At 36.3% G+C, this 22,481-nt stretch overlaps 1 protein-coding gene and 1 pseudogene across 1 annotated transcript; both read right to left on the reverse strand.

Annotated features, from left to right (window-relative positions):
- Nucleotides 1-3,669: 3,669 nt before the first annotated feature.
- LOC130848683 (olfactory receptor 9G4-like) lies at nucleotides 3,670-7,784 on the reverse strand. The gene is made up of 2 exons (XM_057727101.1): nucleotides 7,595-7,784; nucleotides 3,670-4,661 (listed from the first exon to the last, which is right to left on the reverse strand). Exons 1-2 carry the CDS (start codon nucleotides 7,782-7,784, stop codon nucleotides 3,670-3,672), a joined length of 1,182 nt encoding a protein of 393 aa, XP_057583084.1.
- Nucleotides 7,785-13,041: 5,257 nt separating this feature from the next.
- Nucleotides 13,042-13,991, reverse strand: LOC130848684 (olfactory receptor 1013-like; annotated as a pseudogene).
- Nucleotides 13,992-22,481: the final 8,490 nt, after the last annotated feature.

Consider the following 22,481-nt stretch of genomic DNA (forward strand, 5'->3'; position numbering starts at 1 on the left):
ATGTTGATTTAAGTAAGTTTGATGCCACTGGATGCTATAGGTTACCAGTGTCCCATTTCTCACCACAATGGCCTTGTGTGTCTAATCATCAAAAACACGTAAACAATCCAATTCCATTTGAATATTTATCTCCTGGGACTACTTCTAAGATCAGGATCAATTATGAACCTGGCAGATAGAAGATAGCCACTTAAACTGGTTAATTCGGAGAGGGCTTTAAAGGAATAAATAAAGCAATTATTACAAAGGGATGTGTGTAGTTTAGGGAATGCTCAAAGAAGAGTATAATAACTCTAGAACTAATAACTTCTGAAATCTCTTACCTCCTCTTTTTCTAAAGGGGCAAGAAGAGGAACAGGTTATGAGCACTGAAGGGAGAGCTTTGAAAAGAGTCAACCAACAAGGTTTACGGTCTAGGTCCAGGAATGCAGACAGCTGTGGCATTGCTGCAAGAAAGCAGCCTAGGAAAAATCACTCTGACCTCATTCTCTCCTCTGGCAGTGACAGCCAACTGGCTAAACTCATTAAGTAGATGGAGAACAAAGGAGTCCACTGATGCAGTTAGTACAACTGAGCATCTTGGAGCAAAGAGGAGGTTAAAAGAATGGAGAATGAATTTAGAAGAACAAAGGGAAGTTATTCAATATGTATCAAAAATCTCAGTATCACTGAACATATGCTTTAATATGCAGATGAAAACATATGAATATATATAGTATACATAATAGATGGATACACATATGTTTAGTTTGGCATCTACACAACTCAAGAGAAATGAGAATGAAAATTCTGACTGATTATGTTTTCACTAGGGAATACTAGTCTCAAAAAAAATGTTTCTCTCTTTTATTAATGTCCAATTTCTTAACACACAGTTTTATTTAATTGCTATGAAATCTTGAGAGTTTGCAGGAATCCACAACCATGGGGATGCAGAAACTGTTATAAATGATTCTGAGACAGGCACGCATAAATTCTGTTCAGGTGAGCGTGCTCTGATAATTTTAGGTAAGTTTCCTAAATCATGATGTTAGAGGCATCCTCTTCATAATCTAATTTTTTTCATCTAGTTGTTATTATTAACATTAAAATTTTTAAAGGTAAAAATTATAAAAGCAGTAAAAATTTTAAATAATGCATAAATTTATAGTACTACATTCCTTATGCAGTATACATAAATTACACTTAAAATTAACTCTTTAGAATATTGTTATATGTTATTTCTTACTGTAAATTATGTGTAAGACACAGGTAATCCTGTGTACTTTATAATCCCATCATTGTATATCACCCCTCTCTATGCATTTTTCCCAACCTTTTGTATGTATCTTTTTTCCTTATAATTTACTGAGTATTTTCTTATGCCTCTAGGTATAGTGTGAGGTATGAATCTAGAATGACTGTGGAAAGTTCCAATATATGGAAGCACCAAGAAATACTTTACTTTTTAAAAATATATTAAAAATAGGTAAGTCTAGCAGCATTGACATTCATGCACTACCAAATGTAAAATAGATAGCTAGTGGGAAGTTGCTGCACAACACAGAGAGATCAACCAACCCAATGGTTGATACTAGAGGGGTGGGGTAGGGAGGGTGAGGGGTAGGCTCAAGAGGGAAGGGATAAGGGGATATATGTATAAATACAACTTTGTTGTACAGAGGAAACTGGCACAACAGTGTAAAGCTATTAAACTCCAATAAAGATTGAAAGAAAAAAATAGCATTTGATATAAACAAAAAAATAAACTTTAAGCTACGAAGTCACACATTTAGTGAAAAAGGAAATAGACGTTATGAATAGCATCAAAGTACAACCAAACAGAACTTCTAAGTCCATCTTTCCTTTATTTAAACAATCATTCCTAAAGGGAATAATTATAAGCAACCTTGTACTATGGCTCCATTCTCTACATCTACTCTCGTCCAAGTTCCAGCTGCTCCCTTGAGAGGGACAAGGTGGTGTCTACATTTTACACTGTGCCCTTCACCACATTGAACCCCATGATCTACAGTCTGAGGAATAAAGATGTGAAAGAGGCCCTGAAAAAACTCTTCAGGTTAACATAATCCAAAGTCTAAATTGACATAAATTTCTCAAATCAGTGCTCAATGAAAATAAACTGCTTCAGGGGAAGATTGGAGAAAGATATTAAAGAATACATGTTTGAAAAAGATTTTGTTTGTATTAGTGTTTTGCTTTAGTGACCAGATTATATTCTATGCTATAGAATAGGTTCAATTTAATATTAATATAATTTTTAGAAACTAGCATCCAGGTTTAATGCAAAATAGAAGCATATAAATATATATATATATGTATGTATGTGTGTGTGTATATATATATATATATATATATATATATCTGGAATCCAAAAGACTTGAATTTTACTTTATTATTTCCTCTACGTTGACCCAATTTATTTTCCCTACTCAATGGCATTTAGGAGAGTGAATAAAATGTTATATCGATTCTGGAGGTTTGAGGAATACACCACTAATCTTTCTGGTCCAGTACTTATATCTTCTGTGGAAATGGAAGAGTAAGGAGTGTTAACAATATTGTGATGAAAACAGAGAGGGCAATGGCGTGTTACCTAATGAGTACAGATGAAAAGAAAGATAAGAAGTATCAGCTAGTACAAATGGTGAAGAGGCTGTAACTATTTGTTTTAAATTTTTACTTTAAATGCATTTTCTAAATGTGCTCACTGCCACAATAGCTAAAGTCTTTCAATAACAGAGTTCTAACTTATGCAGTACAAGCTGCTCATTCATCATAGGTAACTACCAATCCTTAATTTCCAGGGTTGTAAACAGTATCAAAAGAAAACACCGACTAAACCTGCCATGCACTAAATATGGAGCTGTAAGTTTCTTTGTACTTAAAAATCTTTCGGTGCAAAAAAAAAAAGCACTGGGTCAAGAATATAGTGGGCCTTTTCTTTATTGGTTGGTTGGTTTGAGCTTGTTTTCCTTGAAGTTATTTTTCTTCAGGGACTATGTGGTGGTATGAAATGAGGAAGAATAAGGCAGGCTAACTCTCTGTAAGACAGCTCTCGTTCAGGGTTATACACAATCCTAGAAACACATATTTCTCCATGATTTAACAAGATGTTTGTTTGCTTGTTTTCAATCTAAACAACTCTTAAACATTTTGCCTAATATTAAATTGATGTAAAAGACACAAATTAACAAAGATATTTTCAATATACATTTAAGAGCTCTATGAATGAATATTGAGGGAATTCCTTGCTGAAAATAAATGTGTATGAAATCTTGAGTAAATTTCCAGAAATTTAGCCCCTCCAAATATTTTCCCCACAGAATAAAGTTTGCTAAGATTGAATGTTAAATTATGTGCACGAAAACCATCTAATTCCATTTTTTCTCTTTCTAAGATCTCCAAAAGATAACAAAGCAGATAAATTTTATGAAAATCTAGTATGGTAAGCATAATATAATATTTTGAACCATCAAACAACCCAATATTACAGGTTTAAAATAGTTTAATTGTAACAAAATAATAATAAAAAATAAAAATGGTTTGATCAAGATTCCATTAATTATAACCTGTTGTATTTACTTGATATATGGCACCATTTGCAAACATACTTATAAGCTAATAATTTGGGAAATGCAATGAGAACATTCTGCAAAACAATCACCTTCATCTCTGAGGCCTTATGATCTGTGTGGCTTTCCAGAAGGCCTCTTTAACATTTTTGTTTCTCAGGCTATAGATGAGAGGGTTGAGCAATGCATTGACCACAGTGTAGAACAGAGATGGCACTTTGTCTCTCCCCAGGGAATAGGTGGAACTAGGCCTTGAACATGCGAAGAGCAAAGATCCATAGAAGAGCATGACCGAGATGAGGTGTGAAGCACAGGTGGAGAAGGCCTTGTGCCTTCCTGAAGCCGTGAACATCCTCAGAATAGCCAGAAGGATGTTGAAATAGGAAAGTAATATGGCAAGTATGTTGGAGAGGACTGTGAAACCCACCACACCCAGAAGGACCTTTTCATAGACCTGGGTGTCTGTACAAGACATCTTTACCAATGGTGGTGCATCACAGAAGAAGTGGTCAATGATATTTTTGCCACAGAAACTCAGGCCAAAAGTGTTGGCACTATGGACTATGGCATTCAAGAACCCTCCTATGTAGGAGCCAGCAACGAGTCCAGTACACAGAGAATGGGACATGGTACTTGAATAAAGTAATGGGTTACAGATGGCCTTGCGGCGGTCATATGCCATAGCTGCTAGGAGGTAGCACTCAGTGTAGGCTACAACACAGGAAAAAAACAACTGGGCTCCACATCCAGCCAAGGAAATGCACTTATCTTCTGAGACACAATTGGCCAGGATTTTGGGGGTGTACACAGAGGTGTACCAGAAATCCAAAAAAGACAGATTGCCAATGAAAAAATACATAGGTGTGTGAAGGTGGGAATCAATATGGATTAAGATAATCAAGGTCATGTTCCCTGACAAGATGATCAAATAGAGCATCAGAAGTACTGCAAATAGTATCAGCTGCAACCGGGGGTCTGACAAGAGGCCCAGTAAGATGAATTCACTCAGGATGGTGCAATTTCCAACTTCCGTGTGCAGAGTGGAGAAAGCCTCATAAGATAATGAGAAAAAAATTAGTGATTTTTCTTTTGAAAGAAATGTATCACTTAGTCATCAATCATTAGGAGGTTTATTAATCACTTATGATCTAGGTGAAGTATACAGTTTTAGTCTGGAAGACCACTGGAATTGGAGTCAAGATCTGATTTTAGAATTAGAACTTTCACTTACTAATTTTTTTAATGCAGGGCAAGTACCTTAGTCTCATTAGCAGAGGAGCAAAATGATGACCCCTGACAAGTTGTCTCGTTGAGTTAAGAAAATATACAGGAAAACATCCAGCCAAATATCTGGCACATGATGAGCACTCAGAATATTTGAGTATTCTGTATGTATTATTGAGAAATGTGTCAGACATTGTGCTGATAAGTATACACATACCAATACACTGTACTACTCCTGCCACTATGAGTACAAATAGAAACATATATATGGTCCTCACTATGTTCAGACAGTATCTGAAGTCCTATACTTAATCTACTTAATCCTTTCCACAATTTCTAAGGTGATATTATAATCCTCTGGCAACCTAAATTTCTTTACCTATGAAAAGAGCTTTAAAAACTCTGTTTTTTAAACAATGATTTTATTCTGCACTTTTCTCTAGTTGATGTGACATTTATATACATAGATGAAACATTTTTTGATATGGTGAATGTTGACTATTAGGAAGAACCACATTTTTGGTATCAAGGCTACACTGAGAAATCATGAATTCTTCAAGGTTTATATCTTGAAATTCCATAGCTCTCAGAGAGAAGCTGAAAGAAGGTATCTAATGTAACACACTATAGAATTAGTGCTAATGCCCCAGGATCCACCTGATGTTCCCCTGGTACAGAGGCAATGAAAGAAAGCTAAATCTAAGAAGACTGTAATTTACTTAAATGTTGAAACATTTATTTTTGAGCTAAACCAGAGATAATCTATATCTAGAGTGCAAATCTAATTTTCTACCTCAGGCTCCACTGGTGCCATTTGTTACTTAGTGAGGTAGCTTAATCTTTCCAGGATTAGGTATCCAAACATTTCAAATGTAGCTGATGGGTTCAGAGAAGATGTGACTTGATTCATGGCATGATGGTAAAAGCAACTTTAGAGTCCTGAAGACCATTTCATTTCTAATCAGTGTATAATGGACCTCTTCACATTAACACACAAAGCACAGATACTTTAGTCATACAGCCAAAGTTCCATAAACAGGCTTTAACTTAAACTTTTATAAACCTCTTTCTCACCACTTGGCTTCATCTACTAGAACTTCAACCAAACTATATTCTCACATGACTGATTCCCACACATCCTGGGAGCCTCACAATTATAGTGCTGTGCTGCTGGTCATTGGTACCACACAACATCTTTCAGAACATGCTCAAACTTGAGCAGAAATATCTTGACAGGAATTTTTAGTTATTACATGGATATGTATAAAATGGTGGGTTACAGACACCATCTCAACAGTTACTACACAATACCTCTGTTACATTATCATTTGGCTAAAGAATAAAAAAAAATCTGGGACTTATTAAGCTCATTTTTAATACAATATAATTTTGTTTAAAAAACTAAAATATTTGGACAGAACCAATTACTACTCTTATATTACCACCCTCTGAAGAGGTAAATAACTGAAAAAATAAATGTTCTGATCTAAGCTCAAAGTCTTCTCCAAAGAAGCGGTATTTAAATTCCCTGAAAATAAGCCCAATACCTGCCCATTGTCAGGGGTAATGAGAGAGGGGAGAGCATTTCCATGAGAGGAAGGAACATGTATCAGATCCCTCACATGAGAGTCTGGTGAGCCCAGAAACTGAGAATGGTTAACTTAAGATGGGATGGAGAGAGGAACCAGGAATGGCCATAAGAGTTATCAGCCCACAAGGCTGACTGGAAGCCATATTGGGGATGTTGGCCTTGAAACCAACACAAATGCAAACATTGCCATTATGAGGAAATAACATGAGCAGATTTACATTTTTAAGATTTACTTTGGCTGCAGATCAGAAAGTGGATTGAAAGGGAGGAAAAGTTCCTCCTTAACTGGAATTTCTCTGAAACCCTTATTCCTCTATTACCTGCTGAGGCCAGTCCTCTGTTAAAGACAAGAAAGAGGCAACCAAAGTCTTGAGAACATTAGTAGGGATTGTACAAACTGGAAATTTATCCTAATAAACAAGACTCAAAGACACTCAGTCTCAATTTCTCTTTGAACCAGGAATGTATATTTATATAGTAAATTAACGTCAAAATACTAGGAAAGTCTTAAAAACAAGAACCTTTCAAAGCATTTCTTCATAATGAAAGCATTTTACACAAGAAACTATGAAATCTTTGAAAGAGAGAATAAATAATTTTGGTGAAAGCTTTAGAACATTTTATAAAAAAAAATGCATCATATAGTCATCATTCTGAATTCTGTGTGAAACATAATTGAATCACAAATTAATCACGTTATATTTTGTACCAAGTCTCTAATATTTAAAAAAAGAAAGAGGTAAATTTACCACAAACCAATGATCTATGTGATGAATATTTTTTAAACGATCACAATTTTTTTTTACTGATTTTATAACATAGAGTAAATTCTTTTATTCTACCCATGATCTGGGATGGTCTTGTGCTTTGTTTTGGCCAATAGTTTCCCACACAGGCAGTGCCGAGACCAGCTCGGTAACTCGAGGTGAGTGACGGGTGCCGCAAGCTTGAAGAAGACACAGACACAGACTGAAGAGAAAAGTGGGACTGGGGGGCTCAAGACCTCTCGGATCAAGAGCCCCGCTGACTCATCCCAGGTTGCCTTTATTGAGTTCTTCGCCCAACATTCTCAGGTTACTCCCATAAACAATCAAAGGCCTCACATGACTGAGGCAATTATCTTTATTTACTTCCTGGGTCCGAGTTGAGCAGGTGTGGACCTGAGCTGGGGGTGGAGAGCAAAACAGCCCTGGGGGCAGGAGACCTCTCCCAGACACCGGGGGTCTGTGCCCCACCCCTGCTGGCACCCCTGCGACCACGCCCGTCCCAGGCTGTTCCTCCCCTGAGGAATCCCACCCGTCCCTGGCCAACCAGTCATCCTCCAGGGCCAAACAGGGCGATACAAGGAAGGCTCCATGCACCACCCCTGCTGGCCCCCCTGCGGCTGCGCCCATCCTCGGTTGCTCCCCCTCCAAGGAATCCCACCCGTCTTTGGCTAACCAGCCATCCCTCAGGACCAAACAGGGCGACACTAGTCTCCACGCCCCGCACCCTCAGCCCCTCCACCGCTCAAGCAGGACACCCTGAATCCCATCGCTCGGCCCACATACTTCAACATTTTCAAGGTTTCAGAAAGGTTCCCGAATGTCTTTCCACAAGGCAGCACCATGTTGATCTCAAGCCTGATTCTCAAGAGACATTCCATGCTTCTCTTCTCACTTTTGGAATTCTGACACCACCAACTAAAAAATCCTAGGTTAGCTTGCTGAAAAATGAGACAACTGGCTGCATTCTCTTTGAGACCCCAGCAGACAGCAAGCGGGACCCCAGACATGTGAGTGAGTCCATTCTTCATCACCCAGCCCTCAGTGAGCTAACAGCTAAGCTCAGACATGTCAGCAAGCCTATCTGAGAGCAGGCAGGGCTGGCATAGGCCGCTTTGCATAAGTGCACTGAGTTCAAATCCTGATTCCATCCCTTGATAGCTCTGCAGACTTGAGAAAGTCTTTTAAAAGCTCCAACCCACATTTCTTCAAGTTTAAAAAAATAATAAAATATCAGTGCTATGAAGATCGAATGCATAGTCCTGTGTGTCACCAGAATATATATCCAGCTAATGGTAGCTATTTTTATTCTGAGAATAAATGATACTTGCCTATTTATAAAATCTGAATCAAGAAAAATAAATAAGGCCAACTTTCAACAAGATGGCAATTTAAGCAAGAATACTGGTGTCCTTCATAATCAAAACCCCTAAAGTTAGTATTTTGGTCACCTACTCACATGAATTTGACAAAGGATTGGCGGGGTTGGAAGTGCAAATAGAGGACCCTTGAATTGAGGAGTGCTATGATAGAGACAGAGCCAGATGTTAGTCACCTGTGTGCTGTTTTTTTTTTTTTTTTTGCTTTCTTTTTTACTTTTTTTATTGAAGTACAGTTGTTATACAATATTGTGTTCACTCGAGGTGTGCAGCATAGTGATTCAGTTATTTTATTCTGATTATATTCCATTACAGGTTATTACAAGTTATTGAGCATAATTCCCTTTGCTATATGGTAAATCCTTGCTGCTTATCTATGACGAGTATGGCATTAACAGACAAAAACCTGTGTGCTTTTAAGAGTGCCAAGGTCCTCCCTGGAATACAACCTCACCCACATGAAAAATTAGTTGATCCTTTCCCAACATCCACCTTATATGATACCATTTGTTAACATCCTTTAGAGAATTTATCATAAAGATAAGAGTAGAAACCTCATCTACAACAATACAGTGTGTAAGAACAGATTAACAATCCTTAAATATACATGTAGTTCTGGATACACGAGTGCACTGTCATCTTGGTTGACATGAGAGATGGGATGTACCACAGAAAACAACATTCTTCTTCTGTCTTTAAGATTTCCATATTCAAAAAAGATTTGCATGTTCATTCTCATTTCCCTAAAAATCAATCATGTGAGCTTGTTTACCCTAATTACACTATTCCTCATTCTTTATCTAGTAACTTGGCTTAAATTTATGGACTCTCATGGATCTCTTTGAGAACCCAAGAAAAGGACTGTATCTTCTCCCCAACATCCAAAATCACATATATGTTTAAACATCACAATGTTAGAGAGATGACAAATTCCTGGAAATGTATCCATGGATTCTCTAGTTATAATTCTTAGGTTAAAAATTCTACCCCTAAAGGATTCCTAAGTTTCTTTCTAATGCTGCTATTCTATGATTATAGGAGATGACTAATAAATACTTTGAACTTCACATGTTTACAGATGGATTCCTAGTCATTACTTCCCCAAACTGATCTCTCTGCTCATATCTCATATTAGGTAATAAATTCTACTAAAGTCACATGTTAGGAAATAACCTACTGTCTTTCTTTCCTACCTCCTCTTCAAAATTTCAAGAGACCCTAGTGGCCTTGCCTTCAATACATATCCTGAAACTGATCACCTCTCACTACTTCCACTGGTACCATCCTGGTCCAAATTACCACCATTTTTGCCAAGAATATTGCAAAATTCTTCTAACTGGTCTATGCACTTGTTCCTCTGTAGCCTATTTTCAATGTATCAGTCAGTATTGTTCTTTACAAAAAAGAAAAAGTAAAAGGCAAGTCACATCACTCCTGTTTTTAATAAAACCCTAAATTTCTGCTAACTTATTTTAAGTAAAAATGAAATTCCATACCGTGTCATAAAGATCCCCCATGAGCAGGCCCTCTATTACTTATAGGTCTTTACCTCCTAAGACACCACCCCCCTCTTATTCCTGTTCCAGTCTTCCTGAATTTCCTCACCGTTTCTCAAAAACAGCAGCCCTGCCCCAGCAGCAAAGATATTAGAGCTGCCTGTTCCCCTGTGTGAACACTATTCTCCAGATATTTGCAAGGCTCACACCTTTAGCTCTTTAAGTTCCAATCAAATGTCATTTTCTGGTGTTTCTGCCCAACCTCATCATTCTATTTTAAATTCCATACCCTCTTCCCACCAAAAATCCCCATCTTTCTTATTCTGCTCAGACTCTGCTCTTTTGCTCCAGACCACCAAAATGTAACAACACAGGTCAGAAAGATTTCTCTGTTCTGTTTACTGCTATATCCCAAAGTATAGAGCAGTTCTTAATGTCTAATTGGCACTTAATACACGCTTCTAAAATTAATTAATGGGTAAATACCTTTATAGCTTGAAGGTGTCCACTTTCTAACCTTGCTCAAACTACTAAGGACAAATCTTCCCTCAAGTGGACTTGCTTGGTCACTGTATTATATCACTAGAAAGAAGGAAGAATAAATAAAAGAGAAGGCACATAACCACCAAGATGGACTAAAACAATTCCTGAATTTGAAATAAATTGCGATTAAAAAATGAATAAAAGACAAAGGAAATGTCAGAGCCAGTCCTGCTAAAGCAACCCATAGAAGAGGATTTCTTGTTATGCATCCCCTGTAGCAGCTCTGGTCCTTGCTCCCTCACTGAATCAATTAAAATTTTAGGGAAGAATGCATACCTCTAGCACCAGAAAAAGAATACCGAGAAGTAAAACTATTACACACTAGTAGTTTGGACAGCATAGCATTATCTGAACCACTAGAGCCAAAAAGCACGTATCCTTTTTTGCCCTCCTGTTTTCTCTACTCTGTAAGTGAATGTATGACAAGCCAGTGTAGCTAGCAGACTGAATTTGAATTCTATATAGATGAGGGTTACATATAACATTAATGAAATTCTATTTAGAAGATCGTGTGTGTGTGTGTGTGTGTGTGTGTGTGTTTGGAATAAATGACCCTTTCAGAGCCAGGTCAGACTCTGAGGTCACAAATAATGTCACAGAAAAGCTGCCCTTGATCCCAGTTTCTTACCCTTGGTCAGGAAGGACGCTCCTGAAAGTGACACCCTTTTCCCTCTCCTCTGATGTTTTGGTGTGCTTTTTGGGCCCAATATATGTGTTTCCTCAAAAGCCCTTTGGGGCCTTTTCCACAGAGCAGCCCAGAAATATGTAACTCACTCTCCAAGGACAGAATTAGGGTTCATTTCGAGGATGAAGATGATGTATTAATTAGGATATGATGAAATGAGGAGTATTTCAAAAAAGTTGACTCTCAAAATGAATGTAACAATATAATCATACATCTATCTGATCATAGAAACTTTTCAAATTGTGCTAAGTAGACTATTCTGGAAATTATCATGTGATTCATAATGTTTTTGCCTACCCTATATTCTTCTCTCTGTCCAGGGTACACTTCTTTGTCTCATTCATTAGAAAACTCCTATCAATCGTTGGTGCTATGGTTTGAACTGAAACGCTCTAAAATTCATATGTTGAAGACCTAACCTCCAGTACCTTGGAATGTGCCTGTATTTGGAGATAAAGACTTTATAAAGGTGATTCAGTTTAAATGAGATGATTAGGATGAGCCCTAATCCAATCTGATCGGTATCTTTATAAAAACAAAAAATGGAAACATGGACACAAAGAGATATCAGGGATACTTGTGCACAGAAGGGAGGAGAAAGCAAGAAAATGGCAAGGAAAGGAAAGCGGCATCAGAACAAATCGACCTTGCTGGCTCCTTGATCTTGCCCTTTTAGCCTCCAGAACTGTGAGAAATCAGTTTCTGTTGTTTATGACACCAGTCTCTGGTATTTTGTTATGGCAGCCCTAGCAAATTAATACACTGTCTTAACCAGTACTAGGGCTTTTCTATGTTGATAATTCTCGTATCTTCTATGTATAAAGGCTACTTATTAGGAAATGTGATGCATCATAATAGAGCATTCTTTGATTTTTCATTAATTCACATATAAAACTGAACAGAGAAACACAAACATTCATATGACCTTAATTGTTTTCAATTGTTGCTTTACCTCATAGAGATTTTCATTCTGAATGCTCTCTTGGATGTAAAACTTTTAGAAATCTCTCTCTCTGCTAATCTATTTCTATCTACATCTCCATTTCGGTCTGTTTCATACAGCAGCTCTTCTCTTGCCCTTGATTCCTTTAAATGTTGGGGAAAATATTCTTTTATTGGAAGCTTACAGTGACTCTAAATAGAGATATTTGTTCTTTCTTAAGTATATTGTCAAGGAAATCTTTGTATCACAGCAAGAAAAAATATTAAAATCAGAAAAGAAAAATAAATTTATTTTGAATGGCATTCTACACTTCATATTTTAAATATGATCTTCAAATAAATGAATAAGTACCTCTAGAGTCATAACTTCTGGATTTGCATTCTTGTTTTCTCACCTACGAATTATCTGATTTGAAGCAACTCATTTCATGGGTCTAATCATGACAATGATTCCATAACCAATATATTATTCCATATTAGAGATTACAGTATCATACTTACAAGTCATAAACTGTCAAGTGTAGTTTAAAAATAACAACAACAAAAAAAACTCTTTAAACCTTCTCAGAATCCCAGTGGTACTATAGACTCTATTCTGAGCTTGCATGCATAGCAGTTTCCCAACTGCCCCAGACTCATTCATTTTAAACAATATTCAAGTACATTACTGCCAACTTAAAAAGACAAATGCAGTCTGCTCTTTCCATGTTATTCAATGATTTTATCTTTTGCTGATTTTATTTATTGCTGAGACTTACAGGCTGTTATCAATATCTGACATAGAGATTAATCTGTAAAAACAAACGAACAGAAAATGAACAAACAAACAAAAAAATCTTTGTTTAGCAGAGCCTCTGTTTAAGAAACTTTGCTCTATCTATCACTTTCCTCAAGGCATCTTTAACATCTTTATTTCTTAGGCTATAGATCAAGGGATTTAACATGGGAATCACTACTGTGTAGAACACTGACACCACTTTATCCCTCTCTAGGGCATAGCTAGTACTTGGCTGGGAGTAAATGAAGAGAATTGAACCATAGTACAAGGTGACAGCTGTCAGGTGAGAGCCACAAGTGGGGAAGGCCTTGAGGTGGCCTTGGGTGGAATGAATCTTCAAGATGGCAGCAATAATGAAGAGATAGGAAGCAAGGATAAGTGCATCAGGAGTGATGACATTAGAGGCAAGGATGAAATAGAGCACAGCCTGGTAACTTTCCTTCACATCGCAGGCCAACTTTACAAGGGGGGGCAGATCACAGAAGAAATCATCAATGACATTATTCCCATAGAAGCTCAAGGTAAATGTTTCGCTGGTGATGATGGTGGAGTTTGCAAAGCCCCCAAAGTATGAAGTTGCAGCGAGACTGATATATAACCTTGGGGACATGGCCTGGGAATAAAGCAAGGGGTTGGAGATGGACACATAGCGGTCATAAGCCATGGCAGCCAACAGGTAGCACTCGTTAGAGGACAGTCCAGCAGAGAAGAAGAACTGAGCTAGACAGCCATTAAAAGAGATGCTTTTGTCATCAGGGATCCAGGTCATCAGGATTTTGGGTCATAGACAGAGGCATACCAGAGATCCAGGAATGACAGGCTACCAATGAAGAAATACATGGGTGCGTGGAGCTGAGAATCAGCACAGATCAGAGAAATCAGGGTGATGTTCCCTAAGAGACTGATGAGATAAATGATGAGGAAGATGTAAAAGAGAACTCTCTGTAACCACGGGTCTGTCATGAACCCTAAAAGTATAAACTCCTTCACTGTGGTGAGATTTTTTTCATCCATTGATTTTGAGTTTCTCTGGTTCCTTTCTGTAAAAAGGTTAATCAACATGTCATGATTCAAGATATTGGTATATCAACTTCCCCATCATATGCCATTTTAGATAATTGAAAAACCCAACTGATGCATACACACTGTTCATTTTTTTAAAAATGTTTATGCTGAACTGGGTATTACTCTTCTTGGAAAACTGGGAAATCATTCTATGCTTCCTTGAAAGATCATATATTTTCTGTATAACTAACATATCTATATCACCATATATTTTTAATCTAATTGTCCTCCTTTTGAGAGACAGTGATTTGTTCATCTTCTCTTCTGTTTGCACTTAAGGTGATTGGGTACCACGTGGAAGATATGAAAAATGGAGTTTGTGTTCTCTTCAGGTGCTTGAATCCTTTGTCTTTATAGAGAATTACATGAAGAAGCATACTTTTATTATCCTAACCACATTTTGGAATATCCTTGGATGTGCATTTAACGCTAATTTCCTTGAAGGCAATTTTATTTTATTTATTATATTTTATTTAATTTTTATCCACAAAATCAAGAATGCAGTTATACACAAAGTAAAAATAAAGTGTAATTTGAATAATAGAAAAAATTTACTTAGATAATAAGAATTTGAGACCACAGCTACCTTTATGACACTCAAATGTATGCTGAAAGGAAGCAAAAATATTAATCAATGGTTAATTTTGTTCAAAATGTGGTTGAATTTCCAATAGAATCAAGAGTTTAAAAAAAAACTAAACTGGTCAAACTGAATGATTTGAGGGAATGTGGTAGGCTGAATATAGCCTATAAATGTATCCAAGATTTTTTTTAATTGAAGTGTAGTTGATTTACAATATTACATTAATTTCAGGTGTACAGCATAGTGATTCCATATTTTTACAGATTATACTCCATTACAGTTTACTACAAGATACTTGCTATAATTCTCTGTGCTACACAATGTATCTTTGTTGCTTATTTATTTTACACACAGTAGTTTGTATCTCTTAATTCCATACCTGTAATTTGCCCCTCTGCCTTCCTTTTCCCCATTGGTAACCACTAGGTTGTTTCCTGTATCTGTAAGTCTATTTCTGTTTTGTATATACATTCATGTGTATTATTTTTTAATTCACATGTAAGTGATATCATATGGTATTCGTCTTTCTTTGTCTGACTTACTTCACTAAGCATAGTATTCTCTAGATCCATCCATGTTGCTGCAAATGGCAAAACTTCATTCTTTTTTATGGCTAGTAATATTCTGTTGTGTGTATATATATATACACATATACATATACACACACACATATATATGTATACATTCATTTGTTGATGGGCACTTGAGTTGCTTCCATATCTGGTCTATTGTAAATAGCGCTGCTGTGAATATTGGGGTGCATGTATCTTTTTAAATTAGTGTTTTTCTAATTCCTGGAATATGGGAATGTTACTTTATGGGGAAAGAGTTATTAAGTTAAAAAATAAGAATTTTGAGATAAGAAGATTATGAGGGTGAGCCCTAAATACAATCACAAATATCCTTATAAGAAGGAGGTAAAGAGAGTTTTGACTACAGACACCAGAGAAGGAGGCAGTGTGACCACTGAAGCAGAGATTAGAGTGATACAACCACAAGGAATGCCAGCAACCCCATAAAGCCTAAGAGGCAAGAAAAAGATTCTCCACTAGAGCCTCTGGGTGGAATGTCTCTGCTGACACCCAGATTTTAGCCTTGTGATGGTGACTTCTGAACTCCAGAACTGTAAGAGAATAAACTTTTGTTGCTTTAGGCCAGCAAGTTTATGGTAATTTGTTAATATAGTAAGTTATGGAATTCAACTTCTAACAGTCTTCTTTCCTTCAAAAATAGAAGCAGGAGACTAAACTGTTGCCAGCAATGGAGGAAGCACCCTCTCTGCTTGTCTGTTACAAACCACAGAGACTGTGCTACAGTATAACACAATCAAAAAAGGGTTAAATCTTGATTGTCAGGGTTCTGAACAGGTAGGGATATAATATTTATGCCATTAGATCCAAGGCTTTCAAAATCTCTTATGCTTGAAGAAAAACAAAATAATTTTTTAAGGTGATAGACAAAATTAAGCTAGAAAAATAAAGAACTGCTCTCTTGGAACTGTATCTTCTTGATGGATGGAATCCACACATTTTAAATATTAAGTAAATGTTAGTGTTACATTATATCAAAGTAGAAATTATTCATAATAAGCAAAAGGGGATTGGAATAAATAATATTTCAATTCCCTTAGAATTTCAAGGCTGTCAGAAGCTAAAATCATTTTTAACAAAGCATATTTCTGGAAGCAGTTTAAGATCAAGAATCAACAGAGCTGAGGTGGCTGCCGCCATTTTAAGTAAAATGATAACCTCTAAAACTTTATTTTCTTATCTCCCTTTCTTAGTTCAGTGAGACTTCATGAGATCACAAATGTGATTACACACTTTGAAAACTAGAAATGAAAACTATGTATTGCATTCTCTATAAGTTCATGATTTCTTCATCTCTCTAACCTGTCCTCCAGTTATATTTGCTTTACCTTCCAACTGTACCTATGCTACGTCTCCCTAGAGTTTCATGTGTTCCCATGTAGAAACTTCTCTTCTTTAATGTATGGCTTTTATGCAAGCTGGGAAATTTCTGAGCTTGTTTGTAGGGTTACAATTGGGAATGTAAAGTATGAAAGATATTTCTTCACTAATCTCTCTTATTTCCCTCTATAGTCATTAAAATATAAAATAGGTATACATGTAAATGTCTACACATATGACACAATCACCAATGCTTTTACAGATAAAAAGGATTGAAGGTGTTGTGAAAGCCATAGGATAGAGACAAATAGCATAAATTGAGAAAATGTAAAAAGAAAGGCAAATCCTGGACATGGTATGGAGGCAAGGATAAAACCTGCAGCACAGCAACAGGTCCTACCCACTGCTCTGTGCAGACCAGAAATCTGATTCAGCCCATATATATAATTAGTAGCATTCAAAAGACAAGTAAATCAACCAAAAGATTGGACATGATATTACCATTCTTGATAGTAACTTTGAAATCACTTCTCTCAAGAGAAATGAATAAAAAGAATGAGTAAAATATAATGCATAATACAATATATTGAATAATAGGATTATATATGTAGACACACACACAAAAAGAGCTTTTCTGAGCTACCTTTACTAGCCATTCATTCATAGACTTAAAAACTGGCTGCATGCCTTGTTAGGGGGACACTCAGAAACCTTCTCCCTACAGAACATCTCTCCTCTTCATCTCTCAAATATCTCCTGTCATCAGGAGACCCTTTTAAGAGGTAGATGCTTCTGGGAGTGCTCATCCAAAAGGAGCTGCTCTCTTTGTGATCTCTCAGTCCTCTCCAGGCTTAATGTGCCTGCCATCTGTGTCATTCAGTTTGATAGTTTAATCAGATACTTCTCTTTATACTTTAATCAAATACTGCTTGAGTTATACATTAATTATAAGAGCACAGTATGGTCCTAAAGACATACTATATTTATATATAAAATATATTTAATCTATATCTATAATTCACATATAAATTTTAGATGCTAAAAAAGAAAAGTTAAATATATACAGAACTATAAATACAAATAGATATATTATATATGGAAATAGACATAAATATAGATAAATATATAAACAATATAGATATAGACACAAACATAGAGATGGATGGAGGGTTAGATAGATTAGATAGAAAGATAGACAGACAGTCAGACAGATAAATAAACTTGTGCTCTTTCACTTAAAGAGCTTCTATCCCATGCACTTCATAACATAGAAAAAGAAACATTTCAAAGTCATGAGAATATTGACCCATATTAGTATCTCTATACTCTGACCAACTCTAAGGACTGGTAAGTTTGCTGCAAAATAAAAGGAGGGACAACAGTGGGCCACACAGAGCTACACACAGCTACAGAGGGTTTATGAGAGTGAAAATGTCCATCAAGTATATATCTAATTGTCTGTTTCACTGAAAAGGAGAATAAGGATGGAAGAAAACACATTTGGAGACATTTCAGCTTCCTTCATCAAATACAATTATAGGAAAGAAACTCTTATTTTGTTTCATGAAGTAGAATTACGTTATGGTTTGGTTATATAAAGAAGCTTTTGTTTTTGTCCATGCAGTGATTTACTGACCTTTTCCTCCCGGGTAATTAAACATAATACTTGCTTTGTGAAAATAAATAGTTACTTCATTTGAATTTCAACTCAAGTCCAGATTTTCTCACATTACCTTAGAATAAAAAGTGCCTTCCATTCACTCCATAGGAATCCTATTTCCAAAGGTAACAATACCGGGAGAAAATATAAGCCTGAGCATCCCTTTGGGATACGATGCTAAGAGCAAAGAAAATCATCACGTGTTATCCTGGTTCCAAGTGACCAATTATAATGCTCAGTTACCTTTTTAGAATGAAGTAAGGAGAGATCATTCATCATGAATATAATTAGTCCAATTAATCTGAAAAGCCCTTGGGCTTTGTAAGTTTCATTCGTGGATTTGTGATAAAAGAGAATTCGGCAAAAACGAATAGCCAACAGAATAGTCAGCGCACAACAGATGCTCAAGAATTATTTGAAGTCCATAACCATAATAATAATAATAATGATAAAGACCAGACAACATCTCTCTTTGCTTCCAGGTCCAAGAAAGAGTTACATCCAAACAGAACCCAGATGAAGAGTACAAGGATGGTGCTGGAAGGACACACGTATACACCTGAGAAGTAGTGAGATTGTGCTGATTTCCATAGCAAGTTCTGGGAGGCTTCCAGGAAGATACACCAAGGAAGTTGAACAAAGATGGATAAACCATGAAATGACAGCAACAGAGGTGCACAATCAATACAGTTGAGATGCAAGACCCTCCTTTACATACTGTAAAGTAAGGCGTTTAAAGCTTGAGGAGACAGGAATGTTGGTGTAGGTTAACTAGGTGCAACCTATTCAACCATGAACTAAAACTCTGGTTTTCAAATCTTTTGATCTCAGCAACCTTTTCCACTCTTAAAAATTATTGGGGACCCCAAAGTGATTTCATTTATGTGGGTTATATCTATCAATATTTACCATTTCAAGTGTAAAAAAATAAGAAATGTTAAAGGTTCTTATTAATTCATTTAAAATAAATAATAAACCCATTATATGTCAATATAAAATTAGATTAAAAATACATATAAATATTTTTCTATACCAAAAAATATATTGTGAGCAGATTTCTATGCTTTTGAATTTTTTATAAACTTCTGGCTTTAACAAGACAGCTAAATTCTTACCTATGTTCTGAATTCGGTGTACAGTTGGCCCTTGAACAACACATGGGTTAAGGACACCAACCCTCCGTGGAGCCTAAAATCCACACACAATTTATAGTCAGCCTTCCATATACATGGTTTCTTCATAGCCACAGTTTCCCATATGTAGGTTCAAACAACAGGGGATCATACTGTAGTATTATTGCTGAAAAAAAATCCATGTATAAGTGGACCCTTGCAGTTCAAACACCTGCTGTTCAAGGGTTAACTTGTTGTTTGGATTGAACCATATGAAGAAAATTCTGCCTTAAACACATATGCAATTAGAAAAGGCAAGAATATTTAAATAGTCTTCACATAATTATGATAACCTTCTCTGATAATATAACAAAACACAAATTATTTTTTTTATTTCAATATGAAACATAAAGCCAAAATCTGTCATATCTTGGGGTTTGATGAAAATATTGAGCTTATGGAAACTATGAAATGTCAAGAACCCCCCAAATTTCCCTAGACGACACTCTGAGAACCACTGATCTAAACCTATCCCTTGAAAGAGTCCATAGGACATTCTCTTAGGAAAGAATAAGGAAATGTATTAGTGAGAAGATCATTGAAAAATCTCTGTGACTAATAGGCTGGAGATGACAGGAAGAGATGTTGCCACAAAATTAAGTTTCTTTTTTATGGCTGTGTAATATTCCATTGCATGAGGGTGAGTCAAAAATTATCTGCACTCTGGCTGTAGAATTTATTTTAATGAACTTTTAGAAAAGACAAATGCATCCTTTTTTAACATAATCTCCTTGCTTTTCAACACACTTTGCCCATCTGTCAACAACCTTTCATATTCCCTCATTAAAAAATGTTTTAGGCTGAGCTGCAAGCCACAAATGCACTGCTGTCTTCACTTCTTCATCAAAAGTGAACCTGCATCCTCGTAGGGCTGTTTTCAGGGTACCAAACAAGTGAAAGTCTGATGGAGCAAGATCAGGACTATAGGGAGGATGCTTTAACACCTCAAAACGATGTTTTTGCAGAGTGTTGACAGTGTGGGCAGAAGTGTGCAGACATGCGCACCCTCAGAACACAAAAAATGAATCACTGCACGCTGCTCTTCTTTTGTGCAAATCATAAGTGAGGCATCCATTTTTGCTCGCACCACAGTTACAAATGAACTAATGTAACATGTTCAAACCTGTACAGCAGTGACTGGGGAGACAGTAGCCTTGAACAGAAAGTGCTAAGACAGCACGGCCAAGAGAAGTTTTAATATAACCAGAGTGCAGATAATTTTTGATTCACCCTCATATATATGTACTGCATCTTCTTTATCCATTCTTTTGGATTTGAACAAGAATAATAGAATCTTGGAGAGTTGCAGCTAAGAGAAAAATGTATAATCATCAGAGGTACATTGATATAATTACTAGAAGAGCCACAGGATTATTTTCAGTTGCATAAGTGGAAACTAGAAATGATTATGCATCAGTTGTGCTACATCATAGAGCTAGTGACATGCAGAAATAGACAAGATTCAAATCCAGCTCTTCCCAACTCCAAAACATATTCTCTCAACTACTATAATATCCTCAACATCTATCAGGAACAAACGTGTATTAGGGACTATACAAGTTGATGGGAAAAAATGATAAAAAAGGTATAGGCCCTTTCTTCAAGGAAAGAATAGTACAGTGGGGAAACAAGCATCTATCATCAAATAAGGGAAATGAAATGTGTAAGAGATGTAATTATAGATTTATGTGAAAAGTACAGGGGGAGGAAAAAGAAGTGAGCATTTGACATATTAGGGGAAATAAGGTAAGTGTATAACAGCCTGACAAAGTTTGTACAATAGAAGACACATTACTTTAAGCTGAAACATAGTAAAAACTTATCAGTTATTAAGCTATTGCTTCTCAGCTTCAAGCCCACTCTTATACTCTGCTTTAGGATGCTTTGGCTGGGACAGTGCAAATCACATTTCTTCCTCACCCGCTGCTAGATTCCACCTATAAAGGGTGAAGAAGGATGGTGAGCTGGAAGAGGATAAAAGACTTGCTCCTTTCTGCTTTCACTTCCTGTCCCTATCAGCATCACCTTAGAAATGCTTCTTCACCTAAATAGAGCAATTGTATTCCAGCAGTTTCACATTTGACTCCACCTTGCAGTGTCTCCAATATTGGCTGAACCAGCCTTATTACAGCACATCAAAAACAGAAGTCTCAAATAAGTGAGCCTCAACACCACATAATAGGTGAGGAGGGGAGGTCCTCTGAACTTTGCTGAAGAGCAACACTTTCTCTGAAGTCTGAGTTTTATTGCTTTTCAGGATCCTCAGATTTCTAAATTTGAATAATTTCAAACTTTTTTCTTTTTTTTTGCCCCAGTCCTAAATGTTAAAGCTGCTTCCTTAAGTTGCCTCAAGTCATTCTTTTCGGTCTTTCCAGTTCTTCAATAATCAGTTAACAATTCTTTATATTTAAATTTTCTCTGTAAAAATAATTGTTGGGGTTTCTGTCTCCTGGCCAGAACCTAGGTGATGCAAAGAACATTTCTTCCAAAGAAAACCATAAATGCAAGGACTTGGAAGTCTGAAAAACATTAATTCATGAATGAATGAATTATAGCACAGTTCCTTTCCTCAAAATTAGGTTTATTGGAGAGAAGATTTTTTTCAATTTGTTCTCTTTTATAAAAGTTCTTAGCACACTCTGCCTTTTATTCCCAATTGGCTACCACATGACATATTCATTAAGTCCAAATGAGGCAGGCACAGTAATAAGCATTTCTAATCTCATTTATCCCTCACTTGAAATCCTAACTCTATTATTATCCCCCTTTTATAAGTGAGGAAACTTTGTTTTAGCAAGTTTAAATGAGGTACAAAGATACCCAGATGGTAAGAGGTGGAACAGAGATTTAAATTAGGCCTTCTGTCTGTAGACACTCCAAATAAAAGAAAGCAAAATCTTGCTGGAGATTGCTTCCATAATTTCAATAACAGTTTGTAATAAAATATGAAAAATTTTAAAATGAAGCTACATTTACTTTCACTTCCCCAACGAGTGGGAGATATTGCTTGCAGGTTGATGCAATATCCTACCTCTCAAATCCCAAATAGACCATTCACATGAAGATAGCAGGTCTTGTCTGATTTTTCCCAAGATATTTATCTTGGTTTTGTTT

Source organism: Hippopotamus amphibius, chromosome 3 (genome assembly GCF_030028045.1).
Source record: "Hippopotamus amphibius kiboko isolate mHipAmp2 chromosome 3, mHipAmp2.hap2, whole genome shotgun sequence".
Taxonomy (NCBI): domain Eukaryota; kingdom Metazoa; phylum Chordata; class Mammalia; order Artiodactyla; family Hippopotamidae; genus Hippopotamus; species Hippopotamus amphibius.